The following is a 25,737-nucleotide window of genomic DNA, read 5'->3' on the forward strand; positions in this document are numbered from 1 at the left end:
TGGAAACCCATATTTTATTACATGAAGCTTTTTCAAAAAAATGTTTCATACAGAAGTTACGTATTTTTTCCCGCAGAATACGAAACTGTAATAAAAATATGGATTTCCATTTAATAAATCAAGATTGACCTTGAAATGACCTTGATAATTGACTTCAAGGTCAAATTCAAGGTCACCATAATTTAACTCCCTCGTAAAATGATAACTTTTGTTGGAAATATTTTTTTTATAAAAGCCGAATTAAAAAAAAATTGCAGCCTAGTACCCCGAATTTAAAATTTATTCATTTCCAAGACAAAAATTATTCTTTGACCATTCTTGTAGTTTTTAAAAATTCAATTAATTTGGTTTCTAACTTTTTTTGGAAGGAATCAATAGAAAATTATAGGAAACAAGTGTAACAAGACAAACTATGGTTTTAAACCAAATTAACAGAATAATGCACTTTTTTTTAACGAGGGTGACGACTAAGAATTAATATTTGATATTTGGTGATGACGTATAACTGTCCTTTAAAAAAAAAAACAAAAAAACTAGGGTCGACATTTTCAAAAAATCATCGAAAAATCAATGACATTTTAAGTATCTCCTGGTTGGAATACCCTGCCACGCAATTTTTTAAACAATTTTGTGTTTGATACACCAAAAATATTCAAAGTTTGTGATTTTCACTGTAAACTGGAACTAATTATTTGTATTTTTTTTTTTTTCAGTAATTACAATCTCCTTTAAACATATAGTCCAACAAAATTACACTTTAAGAAAAAAAAATTGTAACCTGGACTTTTATAAGTGGAAATGATAAAAGGGCTTATAATAAATCTAAAAAAAATAAATGTGTGAGCAGGGGCGGCGGAGGGTTGATTTGGGGGGTTGAAAAGTTATGAAAAATTGTATCATTGGGATTTCTGGCGAAAGTTGACGTCAAACAAAAAAGTATCCAATACAAAAGTTGTAGATCATGCAAAAATCTACAATTTTTGTAGAAATCACTTTTTAACATAACTTCAAAATTTGCGAGAAAAATGCGAAAAACAGTTTTTTTTCTGATTTTTCGTTTTTTATTTCTCATTTCCGCAAAAATAATTTACTTTTGACGAAACTTGTAGAAAGTATACCTTTCTCTGTCTTAAATAACCTCAAATTTTTTTAGATTAAAAAATCGACAAGTCTCGGATACTCATTTTTTTCGGCCTGAAACACTTTTTTTTCAAAGAAAAATTCTACTTAAAAAAATCATCTTACAGAGTTCTGTCAGTAATCATTTTTTTCGTTTTGACATATACTTTTTGGTGAAATAAAAAAATCTGAAATAACAGTTCAAAAACACTCAAAAATGCAAAAAAAATAAAAAATTATTTGAAACAATGAATTTTTCAGTAATTCTTGATAATTTGTTTAAATTAAAAAAATATTCAAAAACTGATTACACCACTCAATTCTACGGAAAAAATTAAAAAACTCAAATAATCGGTTTTTGATTTTTTTAAATTTAAACAAATTATCAACAATTACTGAAAAATTCATTGTTACAAGTCATTTTCTATTTTTTTTTTGCATTTTTGAGCATGTTTTTGAACTGTGATTACAAATTTTTTTAATTCACCAAAAAGTATAAGATGTCAAAACGAAAAAATGATCACCGGCAGAACTCCGTATGATGATTTTTTTAAGTAGAATTTTTCTTTGAAAAAAAAGTGTTTCAGGCCGAAAAAAATGAATATCTGAGAAACTTCTTGATTTTTTTATCTAAAAAAATTTGAGGTTATTTAAAACAGAGAAAGGTATACGTTCACCAAGTTTCGTCAAAATTAAATTATTTTTGCGGAAATGAGAAATAAAAAACCTGTTTTTCGCATTTTTTTCGGAAATTTTGAGGTTATGTTAAAAAGTGACCTCTACAAAAGTTGTAGATTTTTGCATGAGCTACAACTTTTGTATTGGATACTTTTTTGTCTGACGTCAACTTTTGCCAGAAATCCCAATGATGCAATTTTTCACAACTTTTCCACCCCCCAAATCAACCCTCCGCCGCCCCTGCTCACGCATTTATTTTTTTTAGGTTTATTATAAGCCCCTTTATCGTTTCCACTTATGAAAGTCCAGGTAACAATTATCTTTTTTTTTCCCCTCTAAATAAGTTATTTTGATCGATCTAATAATAAAAATCTGCTTTTAAAAAATCTATAAAAAATAAACAAACATCGAATTCTGAACATAAATTATAAAAAAAATGGGCAAGATCCAAGGAAACATAAAAATTAAAAATTCTAACCACTACTACCTCCCTGTTTCAGCTTCACTTCGCTCCTATGTTTGATTCCGTGCAGCCTAACGTGATACTCGTACCGCAGACCCGCGCCGCAAACGTCGCACCTGAACAGCCTGTCCCTCGAATGGGCGAGGACGTGGTAAGCGTAAGTCACCTGCGACCTACACTGCCGCTTACAATACCCGCACCTGCGTACGTTCCACTCCAGCCTATTCCTGAAACACTCGTGTCTCTTGAAGACCGTATTGAACTTGAACGATTTCTCGCACACGTTACACTGGTACTTGTTCTTCTGGTGCGTCAGCCTGTGCACCCGCAACGACTCCTTGGACTTGTACCGCTTGTCGCACATGTCGCACTGGAACGGACGGGCGCGGGTGTGCGTGAAGGAATGTTTCCGTAGGATCGACTGCTTCTTGAAGCGTTTGTCGCACAACTTGCACTGAAACGGCCTCTTGTCGGAATGTATGGGCATGTGCTTCGACACGCTCTGTTTGGTACGGAACGCTTTGTCGCAAACGTTGCATCTGTAGTTCTTGACGTTGGCGTGGACGTTCAGGTGGTCGGTGAGGTCGCGTTTGGAGGAGAAGGTCTTCTCGCACAGGTCACACTTGAATTTTTTGTAGTTCTCCTCGTGGCGCTTGATGTGCGCCTTGAGGTAGCGCGGGAACTCGAACTGCTTGTTGCAGATGTTGCAGGTGAAGTCCTCGCGCAGGGGCTCCTCCTGGTGGCTCTTGCGGTGGTTTTCCATCGACTTCTCGTCGTAAAAGACCAGGTTGCAAATGTCGCACGACCTAAACATTACATCGGATCATTTAATATACAGGGTATTCTGTAATGTTTTACCTGCACGTTCAGAGAATAAATATAAGATAAAGTCTGAGTAAATATAAAAAGGGAAATGGTTCTCAGGGCTCCTTAAGGGGGCAAACCACATCAGGAGGTTTAAAAACCATATTTCTTTTATTGCATAAATACATAAATTTTTTATTGGATAACTATTCAAGTGTTATCTGGTACTAGAATCGATAAATGATCGGAAAGCACTCTCCATTATTGATAACTTTCTCAAATTTCTAAATCTTTAAATGTGTTTTTCTCGAAACAAAATTTTTTTAATTCACGGGAAGTCTACCTCAAAAAGTTATGAACCGATCGTTATGAAAATTGAAAGTGTGTTTCTTTATAAAAATACAAAGAACATGAACCAACAATTGGGATATCATAAATTTAAAGGAGTGTTTTAGCCAAAACAAGTGAAAAAAATGGTGAAAATCAATACATTTTTTGAAACACGTGTTAAAACTTCAATTTTCTCAATTTTTACCCGCATATTCTTTAAAAACATATTAACAATGCAAGAAAACAACCATTTTGCGTTCAGATCAAAATTGCGACCTCCACATTTCCTGTGAACAACCAACTCAGACAACGACCTTCGCTGGACAACAACCCATAACTTTCAACACAAGTGATTTGAAAAAATTTGTAAATGTAGCTCAAAATGTTAATAAAATAATGTCAAAGTTTCAAAAAAATTCTAATCAATCTGTCTCACTCAAAAAAGTTAATGAGAAACAACTGAAAATCAGTCTCCTGATAATTTTTTTTCTTATCTTTAGTTGTAAAGTATATTCTAGTGCAAAAATAGTAGACAGTGACTCAATCTCAACATGTAGATCCGCTTGATGGGTAAGTACTGTGGGGGAATGCAATTCCATGGGTGAATCATGGGTTCCAAAAATGTATTTATTTCTTTCCTATGGGCTTAAACTCATTTAAGTTTAACACAAAGCGAGTAAAATGTCACTTCATTTGATAAGACTTTTTATAGAAAACTTTTGAATTTGTTTGAATTAGTTTTAAAATAGAGCAAATAATACGAAAGCTAATAATAAAATACATATTTTTTAAAAAGGAGTAGGGGTATTATAGAATAGAGACTAACAAAGAAAAAGTATTAACAATAATTTAAATTAAATTTGTAGCAGCCGTTTTAGGAATTTAATTTATTTGGCAAACCTAGAAGCCCTACTTATACAGGGTGTCCCAGAATAACGTGTACACTGGAAGATTACAGATTCGTGGACTCAAAATAGGCAGATTTAGGCTAATTCACCTATATCCAAAATCGCTTCGTTTGGCCTATAGATGGCCTCAAAATTCATGAAAATTGTATAAATTTTGTAAATAATTCATATACGTATTATTCAATTTTGATTATTTTTGAGATGTGAACTTTTGCTTTCAATCTACACATTTTGGTGTTATACAGAGTGTTTTTTAAAACCTACAACTCCTACAAACTTGATGTATGGTGACAAAAGCGTTCATAATTTTTTTCTCTTTCGGACAATAATGACAACAATTTTTTATTTGATAAGTGATACCATTTGGAAGTTTTTGGACCTCTTGTAGAATTTTGATTAAATACTGAAAAATTCATTGCTGCAAATCATTTATTTTTTTATTGCATTTTTGAGCATGTGATTACAGATTTTTTAATTTCACTGAAAAGTATATGTCAAAACGAAAAAAATGATCACCGGAAAAACTCTGTACGATAATTTTTCTGACTGGAAAAAATAAATATCTCCGAAACTTCTTGATTTTTTTATCTAAAAAAATTTGAGGTTATTTAAGAAAGAGAAAGATATACTTTCATCAAGATTGGTCAAAATTAACTTATTTTTGTGGAAATGAGAAATAAAAAACGAAAAATCAGAAAAAAACTATTTTTCACATTTTCTCGGAAATTTTGAGGTTATCTTAAAAAGTGACCTTCACGAAAATTGTAGATTTTTGCATGATCTACAACTTTTCTATTGGATATTTTTTTGTTTGACCTTAACTTTCGCCAGAAATCCCAATGCTACAATTTTTCACAACTTTTCAACCCCCCGAATCAACCCTTCGCCACCCCCGCTCCCGCATTTATTTGTTTTAGCTCTATTATAAGCCCTTTTACCAGTTCCACTTATAAAAGTCCAGGTAACAATTTTTTTTCTCCAAGTGTAATTTGGTTGGACTAAGTTGTACCAATTCCAATACAATTATTGAAGTAAAATTGTAACAGTGGCTCTTTTAAATCAGTCTAAATATTCTAAAATCATCGTAGTGAGAGAGCGATAATTTCTGCCTCCAGCTATAACGCCTGTGCACCTGACCCCGCAGCGATGCCATAGAAATGTACAGAGAAGGGACTCTTAAGCTGGTGTTTAAGATAATTCATGTCACTTCTTCAACTGATATATACTAATTATTTTCGATCTGATCAAAGTTATTGAAAGGCATTTTTCTATATTCAGAGACAATCCATTATTTTATGAATTCAATCCATAAGACCGAATATTATGGCAATCAAAAGCTGAATTATTTGTAGAGAATTTTAGATCATCAGAAAACAGAAGGAAATTGGAATGCTTAAAACGACTTATGTCATTAATAAATACATGGCAACTAAACGGGCCTAGATGAGAACCTTGTGGAACTCCTGAAGGTGCTAGACTGAGACAGGGTGGGATTTCAAGAAGTCAAACCATTCGACTGAAGCAGTATGGTTTGAATTACTGAAACAGTCTCTGTTGTTGTATACGATAAGCAAAAATAGAAATAGGCGCTTGTAACAATAGACATTACGATTGTAGGGAATAAACAAGAAAGATTTATCAGACCAAGAATTACAAACTCCATCGTACTACTTTAGTACTAGAATATAATCAGTAAAATGGAAAATAATGAACAGGGTAAAAAAATTAAAAAAGATAAATCTCACAAAATAAAAAAATAATCATACCTCGGCTGGTGCATCTTCTCAATATGCTCCTTCAGTCCGAAATAGAACGTCTTGTTGCCGCAATACTCGCAGTTCCCCGACTGTTTCAACTCAATATGTTTGTTCTTGTGCGCCGTGTACTCCTGACCGTTCGCCATCCTTTCCCCGCACAGTTGGCACTTGAGCGGGTCGACGTCCTTATGGATGGCCATGTGCTGTTTCAAAGCCTGCTTGCTGGTGAAGGCTTCCTTGCAAAAGTGGCACTTAAAGGAGCGTACGGTTTCGTGCATTACTCTTATGTGTCTCCGAAGGCTTGTCGCAGTAGCAAAAGCGCCCTCGCATATCTACAAAAGCAAGTTACTGTTAATCTTTTTTCCAAACTGGAGAAATAGAAAACTCACTTTACATTTGAACCTTTTCTCGCCGGTATGTACTACTTCGTGATCCTTAAGGGTGGTGATTTGTTTAAAGGCTTTTCCGCACTCCGTACACATGTAAGGCCTGTCGTTGCTGTGCACTCGTTGGTGTAGTTTCGTTTCCCTAGAAGTCGGGAAGGTCCTCTCGCAATTCGGACACTTAAAGGGCTTAGCGCACATATGTTTTCGCACGTGTCCCACAAACTGGAACCTGTTCTTCACGAACTCTTTGCAGATGAAACAGTTGTGATCGGGGGAGTGAATCATGTTATGAATTTTTAGCTCGTGTTCGTTAATGAATATTACCTCGCAGGTCTTGCATGTTACTTTCTCCTGATTTAAATCACCTGGTTCTATGATTTCTACTTTTAATTTATTGGCTGCCAGGTGTCCAGTCCAGTCCCCACTGGAGTCGCAGAAATCAATATCCGTCTCGGTTTTTATCAAAGCTACTTCTGGTGAAAGGGCAGAGTTTGAAGTATGAGTATCCATTTCAGATTTAGTTGCATCTAAAACAACGTTAAGCAAAGATTTTTATTTATTTCCTACTGTTTCTGTGCATCTAGAAATTAACCTAATTACTGAATTTAACATATTTTTCTGTTGATTTTGACACTTCTTGCAACATTTTGTCCTTGTTAGTTAAACATCTAGGAAAATTTGTGTTAATTTGATAATGTTGGTGCAACTGATAGATCAAGATAACTACTACAGATAGGCGTTTTCGGAAATTTACTCGGGTTAGTTGTTTGTAATCGGAGCAGTCACATTTCTAAACAAGATCGAATTTGTTCCATGATTGTAAATACGTACATGGCTGTTATTGTAATATATGTTTTATTGTTTTATGGCTGTTGTTCTAGACATTGAACAGAATCCTGGTTTTGAAGATATATGATATTACGGTTACATTTTTAAATTTCGATGATTAGGTGATCTTCGTTTACCCGGAGTAAATTTCCGAAAACGCCTTGCGATTAAAATTTCAATTTGAGAACGAGTTCCATAACCTATAAATTCAAAATTTATCGTTTTTTTGTTGTGATGTCGATGCAGATTTCAGTGTACAAAAGTTAAAAAATGTTAATTACATTGTAAATAGCAAGATATATGACAAATATTGCGTATTTCGCTGTATATCACTATTATGAATAAAATTTCACCTCAAAAAACATTTTACGGCCAAAAACAAACGGCCAAATGCGCTTTAACATCTCAAGATAGGTTTTGTGTTGAACTGACAGGTTTCAGTAATGAAGCCTTACAAATATTTAAAACCATCCCATCTAGATCCTATGGTAAGTTTAAATGTTGACAAAAGAAAAATATGAAGTTACAAGGTTCTATTACAGATCCAAAGACTCGAAACTGGAGCTTTCATATTAAGGATTACGAAATGCTTATCTCTAAACTACGAACCTTGCAAGCTAAACTGAATGTGGAGAAGATACCAGGATTTGTATTGAACTGTATAAGGGTTCCTCAAGATGAAGTTATCATTGATTATACCAAACTGGATCCTGCTTTGAGTAGCACTTTGCTACCGTTTCAACTAGAGGGATTAAGGTGAGAGTGTCTGTACGGTAAAATGGTTTTCTTAATAATCATAAAATAAATTTGTAGTTTTGGTATCGATAAAAAGGGAAGATGCCTTATAGCAGATGACATGGGGCTTGGAAAAACGTTTCAGGCCTTGGCTATTGCTAACTATTACAAGGAGGACTGGCCTATGCTGATAGTAACAACAGCTAGTATGAAGTAAGTAAATTGAATCTAAAATTTGTAAAATATAATTATACTTCAAAAAAGCTTATACGTGAATTTATTTTAGAGCCGTTTGGGAAGAAACCATTAGAAATTATTTGCCTTCAGTTCCGAACATACAAGTCCAGTACATGGTTTCTGGAAGAGATTACATCGGAGATTCAAAAATACTAATCGTATCTCACGACATGATGTCTCGCGCCCTGGACGGGTTATTAGATAGATCTTTCGGTGTCCTCATCATCGACGAATCGCACGTTTTGAAAAGTTTCAAAACGAAATGTTACAGATCCGCCCACCATCTGGCGAAAAAAGCTAGGAGAGTAATTCTGCTTAGCGGTACCCCCGCACTGTCCAGACCATGCGAGTTATTCACCCAACTCAACATTATAGACGACAAATTCTTCGGCAACTTTTTCGACTTCAGTAAGCGTTACTGCGACGCCAAACAGACGATTTTCGGGTGGGACGCCAGCGGCAAATCCAATCTGAAGGAGCTGGAGATCATTCTGGCAAAAAAGTTCATGATTCGTAGGACGAAAGAGGACGTATTGAAGGCCTTGCCCAACAAAAAGCAAGAGATTGTTACGTTAGATACTAAACTGGAGGAGTTTTCGGAGGAGGATAGGGAGTGCCTTATCGCTTTGGGAAAGAAATATAACAGCCACAAGAGGAGCGCCGAAAGACATGCTCTTCTGTTGACGTACTTTTCTGAGACTGCTAAAATAAAGATACCGTCGGTTTGGTAAGTGTATGGATTAACATCTATTATGTTACGTGATTTATACAGAGCGTTTTGAAGCTATTAGCGAAAACAGAGTTACGTAACCTGAAAGTAATTTTTTTTTAATTAATATATGTGTTTTGAAAGTATGAGGCAAAAACTTTGGGAGCGATTCAAGTTGTGATTTTTGAAAAAATCGATATCATCTGAGTTACATAACTTCTATTTAACTTTCTTTTAATGAATGTCGGCAGCACAAAAAACAAATATCGATTTAGTTTCAAAGCTACACATTCTCCATTAATTACTATAATTGTATCCAGGGTGTTATCAGGATAATAATTCATTGAGATCGACGGTATATGGTCATGTAACGTCATTAGTATTGAGTTTTTGAGTACACTACACCCAAAATATATGAAGTGTATTCTGTATTTTTGTTTTCAGTTCGCATATTCTGCAAATGCTAGAGAAAAAAGTCAAATTCCTGGTTTTCGCCCACCACCAGGTCATGTTGAACGCCATAGAGGATATAGTGAAGAAGAAGAACCTGAAATACATCAGGATCGATGGCAGCACCACTTCAGACCAAAGAAAATATTTCATCTCCAAGTTCCAGTTGGACGACAGCTACCTGTGCGCGATTCTGTCGATAACGGCGGCTAATGCGGGCATTACGCTTACCGCTGCTAAATATGTAATATTCGCGGAACTGCACTGGAATCCTAGCGTAAGTATAATGATTTATTTTAAAACGTTTCTCTCCAGTTTACTCCAAGATAGTAAATAGTACAGTCATTGAAGTTGAAAATCAGCTGTAACCTCCGAATTCTTTAAAACTGCGTGGATTTGCCTGAAAATTTAGAATAAGGCTCATCTTAGGCTCAAGTTCAAAAGTGACATAAGCCCGAATGATGCTTTTTATTTTTTGAAAAAAAAAAAAATTTTTAAATTAAGTTTTAAGCATTTTATTGATAAAAATCTTGTTCAAGCACAAAGATTAAATAATGTTCCATGTTCTTGAACATGTTTTATGATATATTTGATCTTTTCGACCCTTTATTTAACCTTTAAAAACTACCTCTATGCAAAAAATAATGATAAAAAATTACTTTTTAAAGATTTGGAATGATTAAATCGTGCAATTATTTAAAATAAAAGTTACCTTATAGCTAATAAAAGAATTTTTCCCTTTCAACCCCTAAAAACCACCCCTGTATTGACAAAAATGATAAAAAATTACTTTTTAAAAGCTTGGAATGCTTTAACGGTGCAATTATTTAAAATAAAAATTCCCTCATTGCTTATGAAAGAATTTGTATCTCATAACACTTTTCAACCCTTATAAATCACCCCTGTGCTAAAAAAATGATAAAAAATTACGTTTTAAATCTTGGAATGCTATAATTGTGCAATAATTTAAAATAAAAATTCCCTTATATTGTTTATGAAAGAATATTTTACTTTTGCCATTTTCAACTCTTATAAACTACCCTTTTACCAATATTAATGTAAAATATTTTTATTATAATCGATTTTTAAATATAATCAATCATAAAAAAAATTGCTACGCTGCATATAAATAATCACACTAAATTTTTTTGCTTATTTTATTTGTATAATATAATATACAGTGAGCGCCAAAAGTATGGAATATATTTATTTAAAAATCAGATATTCGTTATTTGAAAAATCGCTCGGACCCGTCGAATGATATTTTTAGTTGCGCATTTTCTGAAGCAATTTTCATTTATACAGGGTGGCCCAAAAAAAAGTTATGAAATCAAGGCCAACTTTTTTTAATGGAAACCCCCTTTTTTATTTTCATTCAATTCTCCATGGAATTCTGATCATTTTTTATGTAACATAACCTATACCTATCTTTAACCGTTCTCGAGATTTCGAGAGCGTTTGAATATAGAATACGGAAAATTTTCAAAAATTACTTAATTTTTAGCACCGAAACACTTATGGATTTTTCTGATTTAAAGCAACTTGCTGTGAACCACACAAATCTAAGATGGAAAAGTAAACGTGGTTTTATTTTAAAACCAGCAGGGTAAATCTCGGGGTAATTTTTGAAAATTTTCCATATTCTATATTTAGACGCCATTATCTTGAAAACAGTTAAAGATTATGTTACAATCAGAATTCCATGGAGAATTGAATAAAAATACAAAAAAGTGGGGTTTCCATTTAAAAAAGTTGGCCTTGATTTCATAACTTTTTTTGGGCCACCCTGTATAAATGAAAATTGCTTCAGAAAATGCGCAACTAAAAATATAATTCGACGGGTTCGAGCGATTTTTCAAATAATGAACATCTGATTTTTAAATAAATATATTCCATACTTTTGCCGCTNTATAATATACAGTGAGCGCCAAAAGTATGGAATATATTTATTTAAAAATCAGATATTCGTTATTTGAAAAATCGCTCGGACCCGTCGAATGATATTTTTAGTTGCACATTTTCTGAAGCAATTTTCATTTATACATGGTGGCCCAAAAAAAAAAGTTATGAAATCAAGGCCAACTTTTTTAAATGGAACCCCCCTTTTTTTATTTTTATTCAATTCTCCATGGAATTCTGATCATTTTTTATGTAACATAACCTATACCTATCTTTAACCGTTTTCGAGATTTCGAGAGCGTTTGAATATAGAATACGGAAAATTTTCAAAAATTACTTAATTTTTAGCACCGAACCACTTATTTCTTATGGATTTTTCTGATTTGAAGCAACTTGCTGTGAACCACACAAATCTAAGATGGAAAAGTAAACCTGGTTTTATTTTAAAACCAGCAGGGTAAATCTCGGGGTAATTTTTGAAAATTTTCCATATTCTATATTCAGACGCCAATATCTCGAAAACAGTTAAAGGTTATGTTACAATCAGAATTCCATGGAGAATTGAATAAAAATACAAAAAAGTGGGGTTTCCATTTAAAAAAGTTGGCCTTGATTTCATAACTTTTTTTGGGCCACCCTGTATAAATGAAAATTGCTTCAGAAAATGGGCAACTAAAAATATAATTCGACGGGTTCGAGCGATTTTTCAAATAATGAACATCTGATTTTTAAATAAATATATTCAATACTTTTGCCGCTCACTGTATAATATAAAAATGAGAAAGCCTATTTTGCTCCGAAAAAATGGCATTGGTTTTTTCACCATAACTCGCTTAATTTTGAAGCTATAGTATCCTACAAAAAAACCATTTTAAAGATAATTTCAAGAGTTGTAAGATCGTTTGCATATAAAACCTTTTACCTACGACCACTAGTGTAAATACTTAAAAACACACCGTCTGCGATCAATGTAAGATTCCAATTACGTACGGTAAAAAAATGCACAGTTTTCCTAGCAACGGCCAATACAATACTGTTTGTATTGATCGTTGCTAGGCGGTTGCTAGGAAAACTGTGCGATTTTTTTACCAAGCTGTGCGTTTTTTTTACCGTACGACGTAATAGGAATAATAATAATAAGAATACTTCAAGTGGCGATATCTCCTTTATTTTTTATGCTACAGGAATAAAAAAAGCAAAATGTTTGTTGAAAAAAAAGCTACATTTTTGTTGTCTATCATTTTTACGTGTCTTTCATAGTTTCAGAGTTATTATATAAATAAGGCATTTTTTATAATAATGAAAAATACGTTTTCAACTTTTACCGTACATTATTCAAAAAATACGCATTCTAAACCGGTCTAACTTATGAAAAAACACTAAAACAAAACTAATTGTAAAGGGTCTATGATTAATTTTAATTCTAATGGAAATGGTACAGCGTTTACTGCCCATTTTTCCTTAAAAAATATGAGCAACCCATCTGTTTTTGACGATAACTCCTTCAATTTTGCTCTACAAAAGTACTACAAAAAACTCCCGGAGCGTTATAGACATAAAATTAATCCTTTTTCCGTTATTTGACGTTGAATACATCGATTCGAGTATTCCCCCCAAAACAAGTCCCCTTCCACTAACCATATTTCGCTTTGTATAGGACGAACAACACATTTTAAAAAACGATTTTCTTTGTTTATTTATAAGCTACATTTTTGTTCATTACACTTTTTTAAATAAAATGCGTAGTTTTTGAGTTATTCGCGAAAAATACTTTGAAAGTGTTTTTTTCACTCAAAATTTCAAGTTTTCAATCGTGAATGAGTAAAAAACTCAAAATTTTGATTCTCTATCGATCTCCAGTGTTATTTTTCCACCCCCAACAGGGTGGAAGCGTCAATCGGCGCTATGTCACTAATGTTCATTGACCTTTTCTCTAATTATCTGCCAAATTTCAAGTCGATCAGATCAGTTTCAAAGAATTCGGAGGTGAAAAGCTTCAATGACTGTACTAAAATTCAATTATTTACGACTGCTCTAATTATCAGATTGAGCACTAACATTCACACGTGTTTCTATTTTCAACAACACTTATTGGTATAACTGAAATGTGAGAATAATAACACAGTTTTCGCGTATTCGCGCATATGACATGAAAGGAAACGCCTCAACTGGAAACAGACGACAGTGTCTCTTTTTGTTCACGATAATCGAAAATAGAAATGATGCCTACGAGCAAGTGGTGACGTCACTACAGAACAAGACTGACGAAAACATGGCACATGAAAATGCCATATTCAATTTCCGTCCAAAGAATACACAAAATCATTTTATCAAATTAAATCACGGTAAAAACTGTCATGTGATTTATTTATAACGTTTTCCCTTTCAGATTATAAGCCAGGCCGAGGCTAGGGCACACAGGATCGGTCAAGAGGACACCGTTATCGTCCAGTACCTGATAGCCCAGAACACCTCCGACGAGTCCATGTGGCTCTTGCTCCAAGAGAAACAGGAGACTCTGAAGCAGTTTGGTCTGTGCAAGGAGAATTTCGACAATGTGGAAGTGAAGAAGCAGGAAAACACTGCGGTAACGAAAGGGCTCGAGTTGAACGTCAGCGTCGCGTGTAGTTCTATGGATATAAGATCGTATCTCTCTCCTCAGAAGAAACGGAAGCATTCCGAGAGTGAGATAGAGGATATGTTCAACGACGGGTTCGACGAGATCCTGTGCAAGCACGTGGCGCTTCAAGAAGAGGAACTTTTTAACGACGGGATGGACGAGATACTGTGTGATATAGATTTTTAAAGTTAACGTTTTTGCGGTAAAAGTTGATACATGTCGATATTGAGGTTATGTTACGGGTTAGACATTTTTTTTATGTCGGCTTACGCTTAAGTTTCAATCCTTTTAGTTTAAATCTTTAAACAAAACCTCGGCAAAAAAATTATTTTTGTGTAATTTTTTTTTTTACTTTTACTTATACTCTCAAATAATAAAATATATTTATTCTATTTTTTTTTTATTCATATCAAATCTATTTTACATTATTGGAACTTTAACTGTCTCCAAGTAGCTAAGAATTTTCTGAGATATGAATTACAATTTTACAAATAAATTATTGCTATTTATCCTCATTTTATTATTTTTTCCTGTTTTTCTTCAATATTTAATGCTCCATTTCCAAAAAAAGGGCGCCAAACCGAAACTCGTCCGTCAAACCCTAATTGGCGCTATATGAGGCTAAAATCTCTAGATATTGATAAAACACCACAATCGACTGCTATTCTGGTGTAAAATCACTATTGCCGTGAATTAATAATTACAAGTTAAAATTTTCTATACAGGGTGTAAATAAATAAGCGAGAAAATTCAAGGGTGATTCCCTGTGGAAAAATAAGGTGGGTCTTTCATTTGAACAGCCCCTGTGAAGAATAGGGTGCCAAAAAAGTAGTTTTTAATTTTTTCTGAAATACCAAAAAAGTAACAAATGAAATTAAGTAGACGTTTTCTGCTATCAAGAAGGCACTCAGTAAAAATTTGTTAATTTTCTCCTATAGTTGTAAGAGGTATAAAAAGCCATAATAAGACTTGTTTCATAAGTAACTTTTTTTTTTGTTACTATCTTACCATTTAAAAAATAAATTCAGATAGCCTGATTCATTCTAAACACAAAAGGTATCTTGTAATTTTTTCGCAAAATTAACGGTTTCTGAGCAAAAAAATAATTTCAAATCAATTACAAGACTTAGGATTCAATATTTTTCGAACTATAATTTATCTAGTAGGCGACTGTCACGTTGACATTTCGTAATGGCATTGTTAGTAAGGTCACATAAGCCGGTCAAATTAGACCAAAAAATAAGAGTGAAGGTACATAAATTTAAAAGCTGAAAGTGAGTAAAATTGTTTAAAACAATTAAAAATAACATATTAAAATTCCTCATCGTTCCGGTACTCGGAAAACAATTTACTCGAGGTCAAAGGTCAAAAAAATGGGGTTTTCGCCATTTTCAGCTAAACGGTAAGTTTTATCATAAAATTACTTCTGACAAAAATTGTAGATCATAAAATTATCTATAAAAAATGTATCGATACTTTTCTTTCCTAAGAGCCACCGTTTCTGAGATATAACGATTCAAAAAGTTGTAAAAGTTGTAATCGTCATAATATGCATAAGTACACTGTAACTGTAAGAAGACATGCAGTGCTAAATGTGGTTGCAAAAAAGTTGGACTGTCTTGTTCTCTGACTTCTCTGGCATGTACAAATTGTCAAGGCTGGTCGTGTTCTAATCTAATGTTGAATCACCAACAGACCAACAGTAGAGGATTCGTTTGATACCAACGAGGAGACATCACTATTGACGCAATTTACTTACACCCAGAATGAAGAAGAAGAAGATCAAGACGAAGAGCAAGAAGAAGTATTTGAAGGTTATGGATCAGACGAATAAATTCTTTTTTTAAATTTCCATCGCTTTTATCATGTCCAACCCTTGCTAATACTTATCTGTTATTATGCAATAGTTTCAAACTAAACAGAATCACAACAGACCTGTGGAATAGGCCTACTGGAGAAACCACGTTAAATAAAACGTTTTAAGTGCACTACCTCATACTCCTCATAGTAGGGATGTGCGATACGATACGATAATTCAGAGTATCGATACTTTTGTCCGATATTTTGTATCGATATTTTCTATGCAATACATTACGAGTATCGATACTCTTGCCTGTATATCGGAACCGTACGATCCGAGCGTCGCCTATTATTCAGCAGCATAATATAATAGTAGAAATAATATCCCTTCGTGTGCATCCAGTAATGTTACACGTCTGTTTACTGGTTACAGATAATAGGGCCTTTCGATTTGGCAAAAATAATAGCTATTAGTAGCTAATAGCAACTTAGAGTTACTCTGAACTGATTGATATTAGTTAATAGTACTAATAAGTACTATTTTTGCCAAAACGAAAGCCCCCAATTTTTTATTGCTGTTAACATATACATATATGTTTGTATTATGATGTTATAAAATGTTCGCATACTTACAAACATATAAAGTGAACTAATTTTCAAATGGAATTTCTTCTGTTGTTGCTTCTGGGCTGACATCTTATAATTAACAGATATTTGTTTTGTCACAGTAACCATAGAAAATATAGTACGTTAGTACTATATTTTCTATGACAGTAACTCTGAATCGAAAATGTACCGATATTTTAAGTATCGATGTTTTTCAACACGATATTTTACTGTATCGATACTATTTTTGCGATCCGTATCGAGATAAGGTATCGATATTTTCTGCAGTATCGCACATCCCTACCTCATAGGTGGCGTGGAAACGTGTGCATATTATGATGATTACAACTTTTTGAATCGTTATATCTCAGAAACGGTGGCTCTTAGGAAAAAAAGTGTTGATACATTTTTTATAGATAATTTTATGATATATTATTTCTGTCTGAGGTAATTTTATTATAAAACCTACCCATTTTTTTGACCTTTGATCTCGAGTAAATTTTTTTCCAAGTACCGCCGGAACGATGAGGAATTTTAATATGTTATTTTTAATTATGTTTTGAACAACTTTACTCACTTTCAGCTTGTTGTAAATTTATGCATCTCTGAATGTCTAGATTGACCGGACTAACAGGTCTGTGGTAAAGTTACAGCATACGCCAGAACAATGGACTGGCCCTAGAAAGCGCGTGCAAGGCAGATAGAGCTAGTGCAGGCAAATACCGGTAAAACAAATAATAGTACACTGGCACAGAAAATAACATATCTTTGACTTTAAATTTCTATAGTTATTACATTCCCCCGTTAATACCTCCAATTTGTACAGAAATTCTTTATAAACAATTAGTGCTTATACCTATTATTCATTAATAATAATTAAAATTACTGGTACAAATATGTATTGTTAAAAGAAGAGAAATCGAATTTAATTCAGTTTGAGTTAAGATAAAGAATTCTTAACCGTGAGAGTAGTTTTACACAGAATTAATATATCTACACATTTTTAATGGAATTTTTTGTCTTCTGCTAGTCTCTATATTATTTTTATAAAGTCTTTATTGTAGATCAGAAATGATGAAGCAACAATATATTTTCCATATATTTCATCAAAATCCATCGCTTTTTGCAATAATAACGCGCAATTTTACGAAAACTGATATTTCCGCGTTCAACCTTTATTTTACAGTTAACAAATTGGTGAAATATGACTTTAGACACCTTAAATTGTAGGTCATTTAATTGCTTACAACATAAAATAACTAATTTTCCGATAGCTCCTTTAGATTTTCGTGGGCAGTAAAAAAAGTGAAAAAACACGTAAATTTGGCACTTATTTGCAATTTGCCAACTTAGCGTCACTTCTTTCGAAATATTTTTTTGATATATGACATACCCTCGTCATAAAGTGCAATAAAATGTCTACTAATCATTTTTTCAAGTTTTCAGGTTTTATAATTTAATTCGACTGGAGTATTTTTTAGTTTAAAATAAATTTACCACACAGTTGAGTACATCTAACATATGTAATTCTAAAATCGTTTCGTCAAACAAACAAGATATAGAATTTTTTTGCAAATGTACCTAATTATTATAACTATAAATATCATGTAATCGTTAAAAGTTCTAAAAAGTCAGTGATGCAGAAATTTGGTCTTTGCTATCCCTCAGAAAATTTGAAATTTCTATGCCAATGATTTATTTTTTAATTTCTAATTATTATATTTAAAATAGGTAGTATTTACAACAAAAAATCCTATATATATATATATATATATACATATTTTTATGAAACTAACAGTTTTAGACCGAAAAATATCTCGGAAATATCTTGGTTTTAGAAATAAATTGGAATATATTCTTTTCACCATCGACAATTAATAAACTGACAAGTGTCTGATTTAAAATGTAAACATTTCGAGAAGTGAAAGGAATCTTAGGACTTGAAGGTTGAATTTTGAGAATTACAGATTCTGTAGAAACTTATACCAGGAAGTTGTGTTCTCTTCTCATAATCTCGTGTCTTGTATTGACCTTGAACTGCTTAGCGAGAGTCGAAAACAACAAATTTCGCTCCAAAGTTATTGGAAAAAGTTTGCATCGACCTCTAAAACATTTGGATGGGCGATTATTTTTAGATGGCAGATCAACTTGACCCATAAACACAAACACGCAAGCTCATCCAACGATCCAACACAGTCGACAGACCTCAACACAACTAGTGATGGGAGATTTCGAGTGAAAAATCGAGTGGTACTCGATTATTGAGATCACTCGAGATATCTCGAGATGTTTACTCCCACCACTCGAGTGATTATTAGCCTACGGTTGCACCCCAAAATGTTAGTGCATACTGTAAATAGTCACTGATTGCGTAACCTTTTTTTTTAGAATAAAACGAAAAAGTGGTTAGGTTTTGAAGTGCGTGAGCTTTTTTTTTTAGCTACGCTTATAAGTAATATATGACTAATACAAACATATTTGTGCGCCGCTGGGATGAAAACGACCAATATCTCGTATCTCGAGTGATCACTCGATTATTAGAAGTACTCGATTACCGATAACTCGATTATCAAAATTGGTCGATTATGCCCATTACTAAACACAACCACAAAACAATCAAAACATGGAACAGCCGTAAATCCACATGGTCGCACCTTTTTTTATGTCACCTGGTCGTTGACCACCGCGGCCTGCATCGATTGGAGTTGCGCGTAGGGTTGACGTCGGTTCAGCGTGCCGTTTTTGATCCCTTCCCCAGCCGTGTTTACAAGTTTTCGAACCCAGATTAAACTTTTTCCAGAGCTGTGAGAGTGCCGGAGATATTCTGTATTGTGTCGAGTTGGCGTGTAGTGCTGCGTGAAGGTAACGATAGCCGATTCGAAGACTGCCACAGAACTAAAAGAGAAAAAGTCCGTGCTTTCAGTAGACACGAACGGTAATGTGATTCGACATTACCCAAACGAAAATTTGGATAGTCGTGCACAAATTCAGCAAATCTGGCGACTGAAATCAGATATAGGATTGGAATGAGACTTATCCTAAAGAAATTCATCATCCACACGTCGTCAGACCACTTTTCAGAAGAAAAAGTTAACATTTTCCTTTAGTTGTTAACTTTTTCCTTTCGTTTTTACTTATTTTTCCCGTTTTTACGCGTATATGGACTAGGAGTGCTTGATCTATCATTCAGGAAGTGTTGTTTCTTTAGAATTAACTAAAAACAAAGCAAAATGGCCTCAAGGACCCAATTTGTCGCTGAGAAGGAGGAGTGCAAAGGTAAGCCGTTGTTTCTTGCTTTTGTCCTTGATAAACTAACAATTTTAGCGTACATTACTCCTGGAACCTTTCAGTGTAATTGTAGGTTATGTGGACATAAACAATACGTAAGATTTTTGTACAAGAGGAAATTCTGTATTAAATAAAGATATTTCATACATAAAGATTGAGGTCTAAGAATAGATTGTAAATAAAGCAATTGAGAACATTTCTGTTTCGGCTTTGTGTAAAATTAAAATGATAAACATACATACATATGGGATCTAGCCAACGTTGAAAACATATGTTATATACACAGGAGTGTTCTGAATTGAATTATTTATTGCTGTTCTAAATATACCGAGGTCCAGTATAGTCAACTAGCACAGTTTTCGTAATTTTCTCACGTTTTGAATGTTTTTATGTTTTGAACGTTTATAAATATATTGATTTTAAATCCATACTTATTGCTAAGTCAGAATGTTTAGGTATCCACAGGTCACTAGATTGCCTTGAAAGATCGTAGAGAAATAAACTGAAAATTGTTTAGTTTCAGAAGTAGTGGGGAAAATAAATATTGGGCTTATTTTATTAAATATGTAGGTAGTTAGAAACATAATGCTAGCGGTTTTGGTCTAAAAATGACTATTACCAACGGTTTTTTTTTAACACGCAGGACATTTCAACGAGCGCCCAATTTCTGTTTTCCGAAAAACCGTCTCAAAATAACGCTACGGCGAAGGTGGACCCTCATTTGGATTTCTAGGAATTACACAAACAACACATTTCGCAACACAAAATTGGCGTCTGTTGGTCTACGAAGTACAAAGATCAATCTATTTTCGGGCGAGAAAAGCCTGTTTGTTTCTTGGCACCGGCGTTTTTTGTTCCAAGCTGATGTCATACTTTTGGCCGGAGATTTCGTCCTGCTCGGTCACACGAATCGACCGTGTTTTTATTGTGGCGATTTTCCTTGCTTTCGTGGGACTTGTGTAACGCGACACGGTGTGACACACACATTTTTGGGCGGTGCTTTCTAGAAATGGTCTTTGGAACGCAACACTCTGCTTGAGCGTAGAGCAAAACGAAAATTTTAATTTGAAATTTGGCAAAAACGGGATCTCACGTAAAAACGGCGTATCTGGCAATGCTGACCTCAGGCAATTGTTTTATGATTTCGTGGCATCCTAGACGCGTATTAATAAATTTTGTTTAGCGTTTTTTCGGCTTGTACTCCAGTCGAATTAGAGTTTGAACCTGAAAAAATTATTAGTAGACATTTTATCACGGGTAGAATGATAATAGTAAAAAAGTAACTCGAAAGAACTGATGCTAAGTTGGCAAATTGCAGATAAGGCAAATTTACGTGTTCTTTCAATTTTGATCCAAAGAAACGTATCGAAACAGAAAAATTTCAAAAAGTTGAAATTAAATTGGCTTTTACAACTAACAAAGTAGGACGCGCAAAACATCGTTATAAACAAATTATCCCAGGGTTAGGCAAAAGCCGCTCGGGAATTCGCTCTTTTTGCATTAAATGGAGTATTGTAGAAATATAACGTATACAGTACGCGCCTAAAGTATGGGATAAATTCAGTAAAAACGAAACAAATTTTTTTTGGGAAAAATCCTCGAACATGTCGATTTTTAATTTAAAAAATACATATTATAGCATAAAAGACGATTTTCAACCGTCATTTGTTTTCGAGTAATGACGTCATCGACATTTTTTTTAAATAGCAACCCCCTATTTTTTTTCTTGATTCTGAAAGATCGTTTCATTGTCGATCCGACAGTATTAAAATGTTGCCATCTTACATAGGAAAGTTTTCGAGTAAATGACGATTGAATGTTAGAAAACCCAAATCAATTAAAATAAAGCAAAAACGTTATCAAATTTAGTTTTTCGAAATGCCTGAAGTTTTTATGGATCACGCAGGTGTAAATCTTTCTAAGTATTGTAAGCGATATAAAAATTATTGTTGAATTTAAAGTATTATAGCACATTTAACTGTCACACAAAGAATTGAAATTTTAATTCTTATCGGATGCGGGTATAAGACTAGAACGCAGCAGGAAGTTTGCGATTTATTTAATGAAAAACATCCAGAACGCCGTATCAACCAATCAACAGTCAGTAAGATACAATCTAAATTTAGAGAAACTGGCAATGTTGTAGATATTCCAAAACCTGGAAGTCCAAGCCTTAGTGAAGATCACAAACCGAACAGTTTGATAAGTATGGTAGATAATCCTCATAATACTTCACGATTGGTTGCATTAAACAATGAAAATAGTCAGATCACAGTGCTACGTATCCTGAGGTAGGAAAAATATCATCCCTACAAAATTCAACTTGTGCAGGAACTCAATGAAGACGATCCCGACCGCCGCTTACACTTCTGTGAAATTATGGTGGATTTATGTCAATTAAATAGAGATTTACACCGGCAAATACTTTTTTCAGACGAGGCCACGTTTTGTCTCAATGGTACAGTGAACCGTCAAACTTGCAGGTTTTCCGTCGGGAAAATCCTCATTGGATGGCAGAGACACATACCCAACGCCCACAGAAATTAAATGTGTGGGCTGGAATAGTTGACAACAGAATAGTAGGGCCTTTCTTCTTTGAAGGAACCCTTACAGGAGAAAGATATTTAGAGTTTTTACAAAATGACCTTGTTCCAGCGCTTGCAGTAATTTTTCCTAACGATAATGACCCTGATATTCCTGATGACCCCATATGGTTTCAGCAAGATGGTGCACCTCCGCACTATGCGCGCCCTGTTCGAGATTTTCCGGACAATTATTTTTCTAGGAGGTGGATCGGCAGACGAGGACCGATGGAATGGCCCGCGAGATTCCCAGATCTTACACCCTTAATTCTTTAGAACTTCTAGTATATGGATTTTTAAAAAAGCGATTTTTCTTCAAATGATTAAAATAAAAATTAAAAAAATTAATAAGGAAAAATCTAATCCACCTGTGTAAGTTTTACCAAACATCCTGTACATAAATTGCAAAAAACACCTGGTTGGTAGGGTATAAGATTTTTCATAAACATATTGCAGACTTCAGTACAAAATATGAAAATGGAAAAATCAATAAGGAAAGTTTCGTTCTATTCATAGTTTTAATCTGCATCAGGATTGTGGAACACCCAGTATAAAGAATCAAAACGACATCCGGTTAATAAATACCTATACAATTTTTCATTAAAAGATTTTAGTAAATAAAAACAAAGTTAAAAGTGAAAAGGGAAAAAAATGTCCGTTTCGGATGTGGGTCAAGCGGCTGCTCAATAAATATACAACTTTTCTTCAAAAGATTTAATGAAAAAATTAGCAAAATGGATAAGAGAAAATGTCGTGCACCTGTGTCAGTTTAATGAAACATCCTGTACATAAATTGACTATTTCTTATGAGGCTACTTAAAGTCCAAAATTTACGTTAACAGATCACATAATTTAGAAGAACTCCAAAATTGTATTATAGATGAAATACACAGAGTTAGGTACCCCAGAAATAATTCATAATGTGCAAGAAGAATTTCTACACAGACTTGCGTATTGTCAAGAAGTCGGTGGGTGGCAATTCGAACACTTAATTTAGGTAGAAAATTTAATGAATTGTATTTGCTTGACATAGGAATTGTAATTTTTTTAATGAATAAAATTTAAGTTTTCTAACATTCAATCGTCATTTACTCGAAAACTTTCCTATGCAAGATGGCAACATTTTAATACTGTCGGATCGACAATGAAACGATCTTTCGGAATCAAGAAAAAAATAGGGGGTTGCTATTTAAAAAAAATGTCGATAACGTCATTACTCGAAAACAAATGACGGTTGAAAATCGCCTTTTATGCTAAAATATGTATTTTTTAAATTAAAAATCGACCTGTTCGAGGATTTTTCCCAAAAAAAATTTGTTTCGTTTTTACTGAATTTATTCCATACTTTAGGCACGTACTGTGTAGATATGAATTTTGGTACAGAACTATTTTATTTTAATGGACTGCATGTTCCAAAATTTAACTCGTTGAAAGTGTACACATTGTAGGTATAGGTATTTCAAATAATTTATTCCGTCCTTAATGAGTACGTTGGCTTGGGCTTGATGAAAACAAGCTTTCACTGTGCCGATTTCGAGGTCTTATCTAATCTAATCGCATGTAATGGTTTTCTAATATTTACCGAAATTTTAATCTAATCGTTGCTTCAAATACATGTTTATATGTGGCGATAATGTTATTTACAGGCGTACCAAGGCAAAATAGAAAATAACTCGGACTTTACACCATTCCTATCACTCACGTGTTTTGATACGGTCTAGCCGTTGGTGCTGTTGCGACAACGTGACACCGGGCCGGGCTAGACTGTTCCGACCGGTTCCTTGGCGTCAAGCTAAGCTATTAGGTAGAATTTATCCAAAATCATTGGAAATGATAAGTTAAAATATCTACTTAGCTTAGGCGCGTCTAATGCGTGGTCTTTTTGGACGCAAATAAAATGAAAAGTTAATGTTTGGCCCTGAATAAAACTTTAAGTTCCTGTATTTCGAAGAGTATATTCCGAATTGTAGGGGTTTCTTATTCATTTGAAGTGAAACACAAAAAATATTCGAATAGCCAAGTCTGGAGAAATGAAGAACGATCAGGAGTCGAAAATATACTTTAAAAATAGTTTGAAACCATTCCTGATATTTAAATGTAACTATCTACATCCAGTTTTAATTGTACTTGAACTGTTGCCAAAAGACGAGAGTCGTTATATTTTTCGGTAAACAGGTATGCCATCGAGGGGCCACGTGCTAGTTTTCGATCCAGAACGTTTATTTAACGTTGTATTTAGGATAAAATTATATATCAGTTATTTTCTATTTCTATAAATAATGGTGTTTTTCAACTTTTTTATTGCATTGCAGAATGAAAATAGGTTGAAAAATGAGACTCGTATTTTTCTTATGCTCAGATTGACCTCAGTTAAATCTTGAAAATAATTAAACAATTTCATCGTGCATGAACCACATTTATCGTCTAGTATTAACGGGTACTTCTTCGAGAGTGCCAGGAAGTTCTTGCCAAAGGAATTCCAAATTACTTTGGACGTTCAACCTCCCTCTACGGGTAAAAATAGCTTCATCTGTCATCTTGATCTCTCTCGAGAAAAGTGTGATCCCTGTTATGTAACTGGAGAAATCGTTCGCAAAATGTTAATCTTAGTGGACGGTCTTGTTCAAGCAAATTTTGTACAGGGTGAAAATGGAAACATTGTAACTGCTGCGTGTGGAGTATAGTTGAAACGGTTTTGCGGCCAACTCCTGTGGCTGCTGACAAACGACGATACTAATTTCGGGACTTTCTTCTACTGTTTCTAGAATTTGTTCTTCGTCTTGTACCTTTCTTTGAACTTATCTTTCATTGAATTAGACTGAAAGTTTCCAATTTTGCATAACCTGGTGAATAAAGAAGCAAACAATGTAGGAGAAGGCTGTCTGCGATTCGGATAAAGTTCTTCATATACTCTGGCATCCATTAAAATGTTCCTGTACATATACCACTATTATGTCTCTCATTTCATAATTCGTAAATTCATTGTGACTATAGTACGATCATATTCGATGCAAAGTAATAAATCATTGCCTGTCAAGGGAACCAATGAAGTACGCCTTTAAGGGTTTTACAAATTGAATAATTTCTTTATACATTATGAAGGGACGAGGGGATCAGTTCAGGTCTGGCACCCTTGTTGCTACAAAAATTCCTTTATTCTCATAAACTATTTATTTTAAATGTAATTTATTATAAATCCAATTTGTTTCCTAAATTCCACATATGTACTACATTTTACCTCTGTACGCGCCACTGTTGTTTACTTGTTTTTTGGAAGCGCTCTCTAATTGACGGCAAAGCTCGCCAGGTTAGTATTTGACGTATAACCGACCAGTTCGTACACTCGATGCACCTGGGCGACTACAGCTACTACCAGAACACAGTGCGTATGCAGCGGTATTTCAGATTTTACATTGAATTTCATTTTAAATTTGAAATGATTTATCTTACGCCTCCTAAAAATGATGACACGATTTTCCTTTGATAAAAGGCCGACAATTTTTTGCTCTACTTTGCATCGTATACGATCCTACTATAG

At 33.9% G+C, this 25,737-nt stretch overlaps 4 protein-coding genes across 4 annotated transcripts in view; 2 read left to right on the top strand and 2 right to left on the bottom strand.

Annotated features, from left to right (window-relative positions):
• Nucleotides 1–2,227: 2,227 nt before the first annotated feature.
• LOC111691344 (oocyte zinc finger protein XlCOF14-like) lies at nt 2,228–3,074 on the bottom strand. Its single transcript, XM_023453979.1, has one exon. It carries the CDS (start codon nt 3,072–3,074, stop codon nt 2,271–2,273), a length of 804 nt encoding a protein of 267 aa, XP_023309747.1. The 3' UTR covers nt 2,228–2,270.
• Nucleotides 3,075–6,043: 2,969 nt separating this feature from the next.
• On the bottom strand, nt 6,044–7,086 carry LOC108903964 (zinc finger protein 92-like). The gene is made up of 2 exons (XM_023453980.1): nt 6,449–7,086; nt 6,044–6,391 (listed from the first exon to the last, which is right to left on the bottom strand). The coding sequence occupies exons 1-2, from the start codon at nt 6,953–6,955 to the stop codon at nt 6,044–6,046; spliced, it is 855 nt and encodes a 284-aa protein (XP_023309748.1). The 5' UTR covers nt 6,956–7,086.
• A 385-nt stretch (nt 7,087–7,471) lies between these two features.
• Nucleotides 7,472–14,346, top strand: LOC108903960 (SWI/SNF-related matrix-associated actin-dependent regulator of chromatin subfamily A-like protein 1). Its single transcript, XM_018706312.1, has 6 exons — nt 7,472–7,761; nt 7,816–8,029; nt 8,087–8,221; nt 8,295–8,972; nt 9,399–9,681; nt 13,693–14,346. The coding sequence occupies exons 1-6, from the start codon at nt 7,611–7,613 to the stop codon at nt 14,107–14,109; spliced, it is 1,878 nt and encodes a 625-aa protein (XP_018561828.1). The 5' UTR covers nt 7,472–7,610; the 3' UTR covers nt 14,110–14,346.
• Nucleotides 14,347–19,124: 4,778 nt separating this feature from the next.
• LOC108903980 (6-phosphofructo-2-kinase/fructose-2,6-bisphosphatase) overlaps nt 19,125–25,737 on the top strand; it is a 32,612-nt gene continuing 25,999 nt past the window's right edge. Inside the window, exon 1 of the mRNA XM_018706343.1 lies at nt 19,125–19,605. Coding sequence (XP_018561859.1) covers nt 19,560–19,605 — 46 coding nt within the window. The 5' untranslated portion in view covers nt 19,125–19,559. The remainder of the gene's footprint in view (nt 19,606–25,737) is intronic.

This window comes from Anoplophora glabripennis, unplaced genomic scaffold (assembly GCF_000390285.2).
Source record: "Anoplophora glabripennis isolate ALB-LARVAE unplaced genomic scaffold, Agla_2.0 scaffold170, whole genome shotgun sequence".
NCBI lineage: Eukaryota > Metazoa > Arthropoda > Insecta > Coleoptera > Cerambycidae > Anoplophora > Anoplophora glabripennis.

Coding starts and splice junctions, on each gene's coding strand:
- LOC111691344 (XM_023453979.1), bottom strand. CDS start 3,074: ATGTTTAGGTCGTGCGACATTTGCAACCTGGTCTTTTACGACGAGAAG.
- LOC108903964 (XM_023453980.1), bottom strand. CDS start 6,955: ATGGATACTCATACTTCAAACTCTGCCCTTTCACCAGAAGTAGCTTTG. Junction 6,392..6,448: donor AGAAAAGGTTCAAATGTAAA/GTGAGTTTTCTA, acceptor TTGCTTTTGTAG/ATATGCGAGGGCGCTTTTGC.
- LOC108903960 (XM_018706312.1), top strand. CDS start 7,611: ATGAATAAAATTTCACCTCAAAAAACATTTTACGGCCAAAAACAAACG. Junction 8,222..8,294: donor GTAACAACAGCTAGTATGAA/GTAAGTAAATTG, acceptor AATTTATTTTAG/AGCCGTTTGGGAAGAAACCA. Junction 8,973..9,398: donor ATAAAGATACCGTCGGTTTG/GTAAGTGTATGG, acceptor TTTTGTTTTCAG/TTCGCATATTCTGCAAATGC.